Source organism: Pieris brassicae, chromosome W, assembly GCF_905147105.1.
Source record: "Pieris brassicae chromosome W, ilPieBrab1.1, whole genome shotgun sequence".
Taxonomy (NCBI): Eukaryota; Metazoa; Arthropoda; class Insecta; order Lepidoptera; family Pieridae; genus Pieris; species Pieris brassicae.
The window spans coordinates 2825328-2840017 of NC_059679.1; the positions used below are offsets into that span (position 1 = coordinate 2825328).

Sequence of the window (14690 nt, forward strand, 5' to 3'; positions counted from 1 at the left end):
TCCGTCATTCCAGTAGATAAAAACAGTGCCAGATCAAAATGTAGTGATTTTAAGTTATATGCTGCTAATGGTACGGTTATTAATACTTTTGGTTCAAAAATGTTAGTTGTAAATTTTAAGTTAAGGAGGGCATTTCGTTGGAATTTTATTATAGCCGATGTGAAACAGGCAATTATTGGAGCTGATTTTTTAACACATTTTGGGTTATTGGTAGATTTAAAGTCCCGGAAATCAATAGATATATTAACTAATTTTAATTCCTTGGCATCCATAGTTAACACTAGTTGCTCTAGTTTAAATACTATTAATAAAGATCACCCGTACCGTGATGTCATAAATAAGTTTCCTAACATTACTAAACCATGCAATTTTAACGATCCGCCGTCACATGACGTATATCACTATATAGAGACGACGGGTTCTCCTGTCCATTCCCGCGCTCGACAATTAGCACCCGACAAGTATAAAAAAGTTAAGGAGGAATTTCGAATAATGCAGGAGTTAGGGATTTGTAGGCCTTCTAAGAGTTGTTGGTCTAGTCCGTTACACGTAGTACCCAAGAAGAATGGGGAAATACGTCCTTGCGGCGACTTTAGACAATTAAATGCGATCACGAAGCCAGATAGGTATTCTTTACCGCGTATCCGTGATTTTACATATATTTTAGAAGGGAAGTCAATTATGTCCCGAATTGATGTGGTTCGAGCATACCACGGAGTTCCTATATTTCCAGAGCATATTGAGAAAACAGCGATCACTACTCCTTTCGGGTTATTCGAGTTTCCTCGCATGACATTCGGGTTGCGTAATGCTGCACAAACATATCAACGTTTTATGAGTCATACAGTGCTAAGTGGTTTAGATTTCTTATTTACGTATATAGACGATGTACTTATTGCTAGTTCGTCCGTTGAAGAACATAAAAAACATTTAGAGTTAGTGTTTGAGCGTTTCAATAAATACGGTATATCGATAAATTTAAGTAAATGTAGTTTTGGTCAGACAAAGTTAGAATTCTTAGGATACGAGGTGTCTCTGGATGGTATTAAGCCGTTAGAACATAAAATAGAAGCCATTAAAAATTTCCCGAAACCTAAAAAGATAGAACAATTACGCCGATTTTTAGGTATGCTTAATTTTTATAGGGCGCATATTCCAAATGCAGTTACACAGCAAATAGTTTTAAATCGTTATTTGCATAACGCGAAGAAGCGTGATAAAACTAGTATAGCTTGGACACCTGAGGCTGACGAAGCATTCGAGCAATGCAAACTTAGCTTGCAAAACGCAGCGATGTTAGCGCATCCACGAACCGATATACCTATCTCTCTCGTCGTAGACGCATCAAATATCGCCATCGGAGGCGTTTTGCAACAGTATATTGACAACAGTTGGAAACCTTTAGGATACTTTTCTCAGAAATTGAGTGAGGCTCAGAGGAAATATTCTACTTTCGACAGAGAACTTTTAGCTATTTATTTATCTATTCGTTATTTTCAGGATGTCATAGAAGGAAGAGAGCTTATAGTATATACCGATCATAAGCCCTTAACTTACGCATTTAATAAAACTAAATGCGAGAAAGAGCTACCGAGGCGTGTTAGGCAGTTAGCGTATATTAGTGAGTTTACTACAGATATTCGTTTCGTTACTGGCAGTAATAATACTGTGGCAGATTCGCTGTCACGCATTGAGACTTTGTACTGTCCGAATGTTCTAGATTATGAAAAAATTGCCGAATCGCAATTAACCGACGAGTATGCAAGTGAACTGTGTTGCAATGATAATTTTAAAAAAGTATTTGTACCTACATGTAATAAAAGAATTTATTGTGATTTTTCGTCAAATGTAGCGAGGCCATATATACCTAGCGAGTTCAGACGAACAGTTTTTAATAGCATACACAATATTAGTCACCCGGGCATTCGAGCCACCGGGAAGTTAATAACGGAAAAGTTCATTTGGCCAAAAATGAATTCTGACATCAATCTTTGGGCCAAAACGTGTATCAGTTGTCAGCGAGCTAAAGTAGACCAGCATTCGATGACCGGAGTGGGCAGGTTCCCGCATGCCGATCGTTTCGAGCATGTGCACATAGATTTAGTAGGTCCTTTGCCTATTACTGAAGACGGATTTAAATATTGTTTAACCTTGATAGACCGTTGTACGCGATGGCCCGAGGCTTTGCCATTGCGGGATATGAACGCGGAGACGGTTGCTAGAGCCTTATATGAAAACTGGATATGCCGTTATGGTTGTCCAATAAGGCTCACGAGCGATCAAGGTCGTCAGTTCGAAAGTTCGTTATTTAGGGAACTCATGAACTTATTAGGTATAAACAGAATCCGAACAACTAGTTACCACCCGCAGGCTAACGGAGCGGTGGAGCGCTGGCACAGGACATTGAAGGCAGCCCTAATGGCTCGATTGTCAAATAAGTCATGGGTCGAAGAGCTGCCTACAGTCTTATTAGGGGTACGAGCAGCTCAGCGGACTGACTCTGGCGTGTCAGCTGCTGAATTGACTTTTGGGCGTACTCTTAGATTACCAGGTGATTTTTACGATTCTTCTACGCAGGTAGGGTCTGCAGAGCCCCAACGATTAGTAGAGGGTATCCGAAAGCATATAAAATCGTTAAAATCCGTCCCGAAATCGCATAGTAATTCCCGTCCATATTTCGTGCATCCCGATTTAAAAGATGCAGAATTTGTATTTATCAGAGACGATTCGGTGCGCAAGCCGTTGAAACCGCCATACGATGGTCCATATCGAGTTATTAAGAGAGGTCCCAAAGTATTTGTCATACAATTTCCTAATCGTACAGCTAGTATATCTATAGATAGATTGAAGCCCGCTTATGTGTTGCCGGAGTTAGAATCTCAGAAAAACATCGAACCGGCACCCCTAGTTCAAATGCCCGATGTTGAACCCAGCATAGAAGTCGAACCCAAGTCTGTTAAAAAGACGCGTTCGGGACGTGTTATTAAAAAGCCGGTACGATTCGCGAATTAAAGCTAAGCGCTCAGTTTTAGCTATGCTATGCCAAGCTAATTACAAAATGCTATGTTTAGATTAAGTATTTTTGCTTAAGTTATAGCTAGCGATGTAAGATATTGTTACGATACTGCACTGTAGCGTTTACTTTATGGACATACGTAAGTAGGTTAGTTTTTTGCAATGTGAACCATGAAGACTGTGTCGATGGCGATGCCGCCTACCGATAAGGCACAGGCAATGCAACCTACAGTGCAGTACGCGTGATTGCTCGAAGTTATTACTAGATTGTGTTGTAGAATTGTGTGTTATGAATTCTTGTATAACTGTGTATTTAAGAAACATTTTTTTTTTTTGTAAAAGGGGGGAGTAGTTGTAGGGGTATTTATATATATACTATATAGTTGTGTGCGTAGTTTTATAAGGACAATGTAACAACACAGAGGGATCAGTCTGTACTTAGCGATTGACGCGTAAGCACGTCAAATAAAGATGTCAATCACAATCGCATTGTTTCCTTTGGAGCCATCCGGGTAGTCACCCGGAGGCAAACATACCCCGGCATCCCCCACATCTACATAGTAATAAGGTAAAATAAAATAATTGTATTATTTGTATTCATGTCTGAGACAATAAAAGCCTTATGTTAAACTTTATCTAATTTAACTTTATATAACCAATTTCTATAAAGTTAGTTTCATATAGTAGATCATTTTTCGAAAAATAAGGTCATAAAGAAGTATCACTTGTTACGTGGGTGCACTAGTAAACGCAAACATTTTTTTCTAAATTAATCGTTTTGTATTTTATTACTATTAAGATACTGTAAAAATAAATAAACCTTTTGCTTCAAAACATGTCATTTACACGTTATATACAGAAATAGGCCCAAGCTATATGGTATGTTAGCATAGCCAAATTCCATGTTTGTAGGTTTTATTTAAAAAAAACATATTACGGTTACGGAGTTCGCGGTACCGCTAATTGTTAAAGTAAAAATAAAATTTCTTCATTTAGTTTAATTGTAATCTTGAAATAACTTCCTTGGAAATTCTTATTTTTATATTGATTAAATGTATTAAAATATTGTAAAGTAAAGACCCAACTTGAATATAAGAACGTATTTATATTAATAACATAAATTAAAAATAAAATGCCTTTCCCGCCATTTACATGAGTCAATGTTGAGATTAATTTTCAGTTTCTTTATTAGTTCATATAGCAAGTATTTGTCTAATAAAGTATACATCATTTAATAATTTTCATAACGTCTATCAAATAGCGCTGTTGTTTTTTGCTGTGATAGTACTAACCTCACGTAAATTTTGTAAACCGTCAACGTAGTAACATGTAAACTGACGAGACAGCGCTGATCTAAACAAAACTTGTAAAAATTTTATTATTTTTGGTTTTACTTGAGAGACTTGCATTAGAGGGGATAAAGTCAGGACTTAACCCAAAAAACGTAAAAGCCAATAAATTTTTAACATATGGGAGCCATTCATTGAGTGGCCATGGGCGGAGCTGTCTCTGCACCTCCTACTTCTTGTCCACTCTTGCATTAAAGAACGTTTTTGCTGATGAAAATATTTCATATATATATGAACTACAACATACTTCTTGTTTCAGATATTGATACGAATCGCGCATTATTTGCATTATGCGAAATCACAACTGAGACGTGCGAGGCGTGGATCGAGTAGATTTTCGACAACAAGTAGAACACATTACAATTCGAAAAATACACAAAAGCAATGGACGTGATTCGAAATTCAAATTAACGCACCACTATTCTGTTCATATTTCGAAATTCAAAACGCGCTACATAGATAAAATTTGAGTATTTCTTTATTGGGAGAAAATAAATAAAAAATATTTTGTATTACGTATTTCATTTTTTTAATGTATATGTATATAATTTAAATGCAAACGATATATCAATTATTTTTCTAAAATTCTCCAATGACAACATCTTAAAGTGCTCCTAGTTGTCGTTCTTAGGACGTATGAACGTCACACCAAGGATGTAAATATTCTACCAGTACTCAAATCAAGGCAAAACGCGGGGGAAAAGAATTGGCAAGTCTTTTTCATTATTTTTACTCGCTAAGTTTTGCGCAAGACAAATGCACTGCAACCATAACGCCTCGCTTCGCTTGAGATATTGAAACATATCTAACTTGAACTAAATTCAAAAATAGGTTAGTATTTGAGGGAAATTTCAGGATAAAATCATTCAGAACTGAAAACATTCGTTCGTTCCTTATTAAGACACCTAAAAATTTAGACAAAAGATGTACAGGCAGTCTTTCTGGCCAGAAGTAATAGATCACTGCCGTGTAATGGAAAATGATTACATTTTTAAAGACAAGGTATCTACGACCTTCAGGTTGAGAGTCTAATTTTGATTAATGCGCTCAATTACAATATAATATCTTACAATAGATTGATCCATTGCTCAACACTAAATCAATCTGCATTCTTTTAATTTAGAGTTAAGGTTCTATTGGAATGACTGTAGTCACTTATTTTAAACCTGTTTAAATAATAATAAAAAAAACATGTTTGATTTTGCTTTCAAAATTATGAGATGATTGTAATTTTAATTTTAAGTTTAATACCAATTATTTATTTTTATAAAAACTACAAAAATTAAAAAAGTAAAAAAAAATTAAATATGTAAATTAGATTTTTTTTCACTATCTAAATGTAGTATGTAGACTTTTGTTTAAATTATTAAAATGAAACTTCTTTATCGGCGTTGGAAAAACATTTACCGTCATATATTTCCGTTACGCGCAATCTTTTTCTTGTCATTACCATTGGATTCGAATAGATTCGAAGCCAATAATACCAAAAAAATATAATAACGATAACAATGATAGTAATCATTCTATTACAATTAATGAAATTCTGTAATAATCTTAGTAGTAATAAGGTGAAATGAAATAATTGTATTATTTGTATTCATGTCTATGATAATAAAAGCATTTTGTTAAACTTTATCTAATTTAACCTTGTTTAACCAATTTCTGTAAAGTTGCATATCATCACTTAATTATATGTAATAAATTTAATAATTTTCTTTTAAAAAATTAACTAAATTAATCTCTTATTTAATTTTTGGCACATATTTCTTCGTCGGAGTAGACCCTCTGCGATCGAGTTTCGTCGTGCGGTCGACTGCTTAGAGCTGCCGGACCCACCATACACGGACCGCTACAAGCGGTTGCTGTGGACCGCGTGCCACTCCGGCTCTCGGCTTAAAATACCAATTCATCAACTGAAACCATGGACATTCTAAAATATTTGAAAAACTCTTCAGTGTCTTCTCTGAGCTGGGGATACAAAGTATGAAATATTCCATACTGTTCTCTTGATTGTAGTATTGGACGCACCCACATACTACGGTGTCTTCGACGCCTACGCTTGCGCAATAGTAGTACAAGAAGCAGTGTTTCGTCATCGAAATCCATCTTGTAAATGAACTCGCATTGACGGTATTATTTTGCGGTCGAACACAACTGCTCCAAGTAGTCGTGTGGTCGCCGTCCGTCTCGACTGCAACATGCCCAGCGTAAAGCGTTCATATAAAAAATAAAAAAAAATGCCGCTTGAAAGGGAGATGTGGTATAGATGTTAGTCAAAATATGTCTGTCGATTATAATTAACCATTACGGTAAATAGTATGTAAAATATCGACTTGTTTCGAATGTAACGTGACTTAATCGACTTTTAGATTTTTAAGTGCAAAGGATAGTTTGTTACGTTATGTATTAATTATTATTTATTATTTGTTATGTTTGTTGGAGCGCGGGGCCGTAGCATTTGCTACTCTTCTAATCCGGCACTCCTTGCGAGTAGACATTACCTTCAGTATAGATATCGGCAAACATGTTGTACAAATATGCTTGCCTACGCAGAAACGATTTTTAGGTATCACTTCGGCGGGCGGTAGTGCGCGACGGCGCGAGAGTGACGTGTCGATCGCGTGATTGGTAAATCAGTTGACGTTTGTGTCCCGCGCTGTATACGATGCTCAAACTTTTCCCCACTCCCTTGTTTAATGCTCAAGAAGTTTGCCGGTATCTGTACTACAGCGGTTCCAGAACTCACTTTTATAGCAAAGCGAAAATTGAATGTGTCCATGTGGACACATTCAATTTTAATTGCTGTCCAAATCTTGGATGAAGCTGAAAAAAACCTTACGTGTATTAAACCGAGGAATTTATTTTGGTTAATTAGAAGCACTTGCATATACTTTACAGGTTTCATTGACAGTTTAATAAAAAATAGTAATTTCAGTTTGGTTTTCTTTATATTAGAAAACTAGCTGCCCCCGCGAACTTCGTTTCTCCTTAATGTGGTTTTAGTTAGCCTTAATACCGTGACACGAAAGAGTAATTTCACTGTATTATCGTCACTATAATTTGAATTTGATTTTCACTTCGGTCTAAGTAACAGATGGTTGGCTATGCTAACACCATAAATAAAAAAAGTAGAAATAATTCAATTTCACGGTATTTCGTTTACTACAAAATAAATTTAATTTATACTTTAGCCTCAATAACACGTGGTAATCATGATATTGAATTGTAGCTTATATGACAAGTTTGTCCCTTTACCATAGCAGTGCCATCTATTGATTACTTACTCAATCCAGTCGAAAAGTATCGACATCTGTTAGAATCTTTTGGAGTTAACAGATATTTGTGACTGTCAATTAATTATAGACAAATAATTTGCAATAAAATAAATTGCGACTTTAATTAAAGATCTAAGCTAACCTATTTCTTAAGTTGGACCAGACTGCTCACGGTGTGCCAATTTAATTTAAAATCGGTTAAGTAGTTTAGGAGTCCATCGCGGACAAACATCGTGACAGGAGATTTATATATATTAAGATAAGATAATATACTAAAATCATTAGAAAACCGCTGTGGTTTGTGTAAATGTAACCAGAACAGTCTTGTTTAGGAGACAAATGCATATAAAAATAGTTTTTCAATTTCATTTTTTGTTTGTAAAAGTTAGGCTATCTACTTATAATTGACAGGGTAGTTCATTTATTAGCCGCGGTAGCAAACACCTCAACGTTCTGTGTCCATATACGTTGTTTGCTCTCGATGTACACAGCCGAATCTGCGTTACCGCTTGGGTCTGTACGTCATGCTCCACTCGTTTCTTTATATCATCTCGAAAAAAGTACTCGACTAGAAGAAATTTATTTACTTTATCTGCTATCGGCAGTATTTTGCATTTTATTTTGCGTTTTTATATGAGTCGAGCACATTTCTCGAGGCAATGTGTTTGAGGATTCGCATTTGGAGGTTATATATTAATTGTTATTGAGACGATAAAAATGTTTTATCAAAAATGAGACCAATTTGAATTCTTATTAGTCGAGCGGGAAATGAATTTAAAACTAATAAATTAACTTTATTTAAAATATTTTATTTACTGGATTTTATGAATTTTTGGAATATATGCTCTCAGGTGACGATCCGAAATTAATAAGTCGAGATATGTCTGAAATTGATGTTTAGCAGCTGGTTTTTCTCCTCATGAAGAAAGAAGACGCGCGCGGTCGGCATGCTATCCCGATGATGTGACAATTAACATGTCTGTTATTTTTATTGGCGTTTTATTTTTATTCCTTCTGTTTGGTGAGTTTCTTAGAATAGATTTCATTTTATGTTACCATGGTAACGATGTTATGTCAAATATACGGTAACCATGGTAACAGTCACGGTAAAGCCTTTTATATTTTATTTATTAATTAGGCTCTCCGAGCATAGTTCACGAGAGAGATTAGGAATTAAAAAAACAATTGTTATTAACTAAACAATTTATTTTGGAGTTAGTGAATGGCAAAAACATATAATTATAGTTGATTAATGATTGTTTGTAAGCAAGATATATTGTTTGTTTCCATTTTTGTAATCAGTGTTGGCCTAGTGGCTTCAGCGTGCGACTCTCATCACTGAGGTCGTAGGTTCGTTCCCATGCTCTGCACCAATTGACTTTCTATGTCTGCATGTAATTCACATTCGCTAAAACGTCGAAGGAAAACATCGTGAGGAAACCGGATTGCCTAAGACCCAAAAACTCGACGGCGTGCGTCAGGCACAGAAGGCTGATCACCTACTTACCTTTTCAATTTACTCATAATCATGAAACAGATACAGAAATCTGAGGCCCAGACCTAAAGAGGTTGTAGCGCCATTGATTTTTATTTTATTTATAACCATAGCCTTTGAGTATAGGTATCACTGTGGTATAATAAAATACGGTCGCGTGTTTTCATACATTTTATTGGGTTTACAAAACTAATAAGTCATCTATCGAACATTTTGTGATTTATAAAATTTGTACGTGTTTACGCAGGCTCTGATTAGCACACACAGAACGACACCAATAAGTGGCGTCAGAGCAAGATACGTGAAGATCTGTGACATCTCCGCTGAAGTTAATACCGTGGCTTTCATGACCACCACCATGACAACACTACCTGAAAATATATTATTATGTAAATACCAAAATCTTGAGACCAACGGTCGAAGCTCCAACGTTTTTTTCAATACGGGGATTTTTTTAATCTCCCTGTCGCTTGTTCGTATATCCTACCCTAGAAATAATGAATAAATTAAAAGCAAAAATAGTCCAGATAGACTTCGAAATCGAATTTTTAAAAAAAAAAGAAGTCATCAATTCCTTACAACACAATAATCTATAATAATTTTTTATTTCTTTAAGACAAAAAAGAAATTTTTGGGACAACTTTGCCGCCCCTTCAAATCCGCCGCACTAGGCTCAAGCCTACTCAGTCTGCTGGTAAATCCAGCACTGCAAATTTTTTTTATTAATCATAACTCATAATGTTACATTACTTTTTACTTGGGTTGAAATAACGATATTGTACAGCTTGCTAGCTAGTGGACTGTGACTGTGTGACTGTGTGTGTGTTGCGGTGCGTTGTGGAAGCAGGTTGTGGCCTTTGTCGAAATCTTCACTCGCGTTCGATGACCGTAGACCCGTCTGTTGTGGTGGTTCCGCGGCTTCAACCGTCTTCATGTCGCTGTATGTTATCCGTTATTATGAAAATAAATTTTACCAACGTTCATTAATGTAGCATCTTAAAAATAGTAACATTCAAATAAAAACAAAAATGAAAACATTTTAAAATAGTTCGTGTATTTTAGATTGTGCTGAACAATGCAGTTATTTATTAATTAACTGCATGCTTTTCCCCCCGCGACATTAATTTTTTTTAGTTTATTTAATGGTTTAATTTTAATCGTTATTAATTATTTTGCTATGGTACACGAAGAAGGCGTTTAACACCAAACTAATTAAGTAATGGCTCAGCTATATGTATGTAAATAATAAATAATGTATTTATGTGTCTAAATATGTTGCGTAAACGTACTTTCTGCATACGCTTATAGTAAAGTTTGAATAGGTGACATTAAATACATACTAATATATGTTTATAGAAGCCTTTTTAATATATCTGTATATATTTTTTTAAGTCATTTAGGTCATTAATGTAACAATAAAATAGAAATAATGAATGGGTGTGTATTTTCAGGTATAACGCTAGATAAATTTTTTTGTTGGAAAGCACACATTGAAAAGTTACAGAACAAAATAGAGTTTCGTTTTTGTGTTAAAACGACTAAGAGAAACTGTTACGGTATGGCCTGATTATCATGTTTCATCTATTATTAGACATGGATAGATAGATAGATTGAATTTCCCCAAACTATTATAGTTTAAGAAGTAAATAGGCTCAAAATAAATGTATTAGAGCAATTTGTGGAGCAAACTGTATTGATAGTTGCGTACCTTTATTTAAGAGGCTCAAAATTGTATCTCTTGCCTGTATTTATATTTTAGAAATGTACTTATTCATGCACAGAAACATAGATATTTTTAAGTCGAATATAGAAGTCGAAGTACAAAGTAGACATGGGGAGAAATTGGCTGTGCAAAAATCAATCTAGAACTGTTTAGGAAAAACACCTTTTATATGGCTATTAAGGTTTACAATAATTTACCAAAAGAATTAAAAGATCTTCAGGCTAGTCTTTAAAAATCGAATTGGCGTATTACTTTTGGAAAAAAAACTCGATAATGATTATGCGTGAGATACTGTAATTGATATAAATTTAATAACATTTGATATGATATGTACGATACAAATAATATGAGAATTGACCAATTCATATGACTAATAATGTTACATGTAAAACTCCTTTAAAGACAAATTTGCGCGCCATTGTGTGTGGCAGAATACGCGAACTTACTATTGTACCACCTTTTTGTAACATATTCTTGCAATAAATTATTATTATTTTTATCGAAATAAGTATATATATTTAAGTATATCTATAGACTGTGGTGCAAATGGCCTATCTGAAACCACAGTATTTTTCTCAAAAAAATATGCAGTAGGACACATGATATAGTAATAATGGAAGCCTTAACGTCGCTTAGTGCTTATAGGTGATTTAAAAATTCGAAACTTACTGGCCATAATACCAAAAGTATTTTCAACCACTACACGTGAACTAGAAAGTTTCTGATTAAATATTCTATGAGGAGTACCTATTGCATGATATCCAGGGAAAGGTTTCATAGCGTTTGTACTTAAAGCGTAAGCCCCATCAGGTTAAAATACATATGGCAATTGTCTTGCGTTTTTTTAACCATAAATTTCGAACATCATTTCTTGTCTGTCGCTCAAGCGAAACCCCATCAGCCAAAAATACTAAATTAATAATGTAGGTTGAGATTTCTGAAGTAAAACTTCTTTATCGGCGTTGGAAAAAAATTACCGTCACATTTTTACGTTACGCGTCACATTTTTACGTTACGTGCCATATTTTTCTTGTCCCTACTACGGTTAATTCGAAGAGATTCGAAGCCATTAATAACAAAAATATATAATAACGATAACAATGATAGTAATAAATCTATCACAAATAATGAAATTCTGCAATAATCTTAGTAGCACTAAGTGTACGAGCCAAGGCTGTACATTTTGCTCACTCAGGCTTTCTTAGTTTATAAGCGTGATGATCCCTATGTACGTGCCAAGGTTCGTACATTCTTGCTCATTTACAAGCTTGACAAATGCCTATGCTTGTACGTGCCATGGCTGTACATATCGATCACTTATAAGCGTGACGATTTCCCAAATCGTCGGAGTTACGTCCCGAGAGTATAGCCCGACGCAGGCACTCTCTTCTACATTCGTTCATAGCGAACTAAATCATGGGAGTTACACCCCGAGAGCATACCCAGACGTAGGCACTCTCTTTGACTGTTAAATTGTATTAAAAAAATCAAATTCAAAATTCTTTATTTGTTCAGATAGAGGCCTCCCTAGTAAGTCAGAGACCTGTGACAGGGAAGCTTCGCTCTTCTTTAAATTTACAAAGTTTAATCAACCAACACAATTGGTTTAAAAAAAAAGAAAAATAAACAAATATATGAATATATTATGATGACTATGTAATGTGTTTGTGAAAGACGAAACAAATGTGTGCGCGTGTTGCATGAAAAGATGGATTAAGGAAAAAATTATATTAGATGATTTAACAATGCTTCTGTTTTGTTGTAGTTAAGTGTACCGAGCCAATGGTTTATAGTTATTTTACATTTATGGTATGTAAGATTATGAAAGCTAAGGGTTTTATTTAAACTATTATAGAGATAAGCTGAGCGATTGTTGTATTGCTTACGTGCAAAGATAGTCTTGCAAATTGTGTAGCTTATTATATTATGTTGGGTCCTTTTTTGAGGTGTGTCTGTTTTATGTGGAGAGGTTGCGTGTCTCCTAAGGACACAACGGAGAATATAGAGTTGGCGTATGGTCAGTAGTTTGCAAGACTTGTACAACTCTTCAGTTGAAAAACTTTTATTTTTTAGTAACATTATTTTTATAATTGCTCTCTGAGCTCTTTCAAGTGCTAGAACTTTGGTTTTCGTACAACCACCCCACACTGTAATACAGTAGGTGATAACAGATTGATCTAATGTTTTATACACGGTATATGTTTGGTTCCGCTACATGACGTAGTTTGCAAAAAATCCAGCTGAACCTACGCATCCTTTTTATTACTGCATCAACATGGGCGTGCCAGTTTAGATTTTGGTCAATAATCACACCTAAGTATTTAATCTCTTTCACCCTAAGCAGCGTGTCACAGCCGCAGTCTTCACTACATTGGAATTTAGTTTGTGTAATTTTATGTTAAGATTGGAGGGGGATTGGCTCTTATCACGTATAGCAAAAGTTATGAAGTTAGTTTTAGATGGATTAATAGTTAGCTGACTGCTGGTTAAGTGCGCGTTAAGTTTGTGAAGATCCGCTTCAGCGTTTTTATAAGTTTCCTCCCATGTATCCCCATAAAAAGTTAGTGCCATGTCATCACATGACATCACATCACTTGTCACATAACAAGTGATGATACCTTTATTGATTTTGGTATTGCACATTTCATTGACATATATCAAGAACAGCGTTGGCCCTAAAACCGAACCCTGAGGGACGCCGAAAGAAATCGGGTTTTCATTCACGTTACTAATTAAGTTACCTTGACTCTTTGAGTCCTATCTGTCAGATAGCTGGTCAAGAGGTTGAGAAATACTCCTCTAATGCCAATATTATCCAGGCGCTTAATCAGAGTTGAAACACAAACAGTATCAATTGCCTTTTTGAGGTCGATAAATAGTGTAAGACACTTTTGTTTCCGGTCCTGGCGTTCAACTAGGTAATTTATAACGGCTAGGATAGCATCTTCAGTACTGTAGTCAGCCGCTGTAGATCCGACCTGGGTACCGACGACGTCGTGGATCCTATCAGCTAACTCGGCCAGCTCAGTCAGATCCGTCTTGGACTGGGATGCGATGATGGCCTGAGTGGAGCTGGGCAGGCGGCTCGTCCAGATGGTCCGCAGGAACTCCTCAGGTACTCCGGGGCCGGCCAGGTTGAGCAGGTGCCGGTAGAATTGTGAAGGCTTTCGGTCTCCGAGCTCTTCGTGCATGAGAAGCTGCTTCACCTTCTTCTCACGTGACGCCGACAGCCTCTTGATGAGCTCAGCTTTAAGCTTGTCGTATTTATCGGCGGGCGGAGGGTAGGAAATTACGTCCTCTACCTCCGCGGCGTATTGGGCGTCCAGGTTGCCGACGACGTAAAAGAATTTCGTCTCGTCGGTTCTGATGTTGGCCAGGGTGAACTGCGCCTCCATCTGGCTGAACCACAGACCTGGCATCTCTGGGTAGAAGGGTGGAATTCTTACGCCGACTCGGAAGGTCTCCGTTAACGGTGATGTTTCTGTTGTTTCTTGAGCCATCTTCTTGTGTCCTTTTTTTACGGGGTCACCAATATAGCGAGTATTAAACGATGCAAATTGGATGTAATAAGAAAATCCGAGTGCACAAAAATAGAAAGTTTATTGAACACGTCACAGAAGTATAAACAAGAAGGAGTAAAATAATTTGTAGAAGAATGGCACAGTAAAAGAAATAAAATTAAGCGAAGTGATAAGTCCTCAACGCAAATAATAAAATTACCAAAAATTATATCAACTATCAAATACGGAGTGCGAAAGCGGTCTGCTGGTCGCCGCGGGCCGGCTCAGGTAGTCGCGTGCGAATATATAGGCAATAACATGCGATCTCGCTTG

General features: G+C 36.0%; 1 protein-coding gene across 1 annotated transcript; it reads right to left on the reverse strand.

Annotated features, from left to right (window-relative positions):
* Nucleotides 1-9813: 9813 nt before the first annotated feature.
* Nucleotides 9814-14357, reverse strand: LOC123718345. Its single transcript, XM_045674761.1, has 2 exons — nt 13836-14357; nt 9814-9840 (listed from the first exon to the last, which is right to left on the reverse strand). The coding sequence occupies exons 1-2, from the start codon at nt 14355-14357 to the stop codon at nt 9814-9816; spliced, it is 549 nt and encodes a 182-aa protein (XP_045530717.1).
* Nucleotides 14358-14690: the final 333 nt, after the last annotated feature.

Coding starts and splice junctions, on each gene's coding strand:
- LOC123718345 (XM_045674761.1), bottom strand. CDS start 14,357: ATGGCTCAAGAAACAACAGAAACATCACCGTTAACGGAGACCTTCCGA. Junction 9,841..13,835: donor ACGACGTCGTCGGTACCCAG/GTCGGATCTACA, acceptor AAAAATTTGCAG/TGCTGGATTTACCAGCAGAC.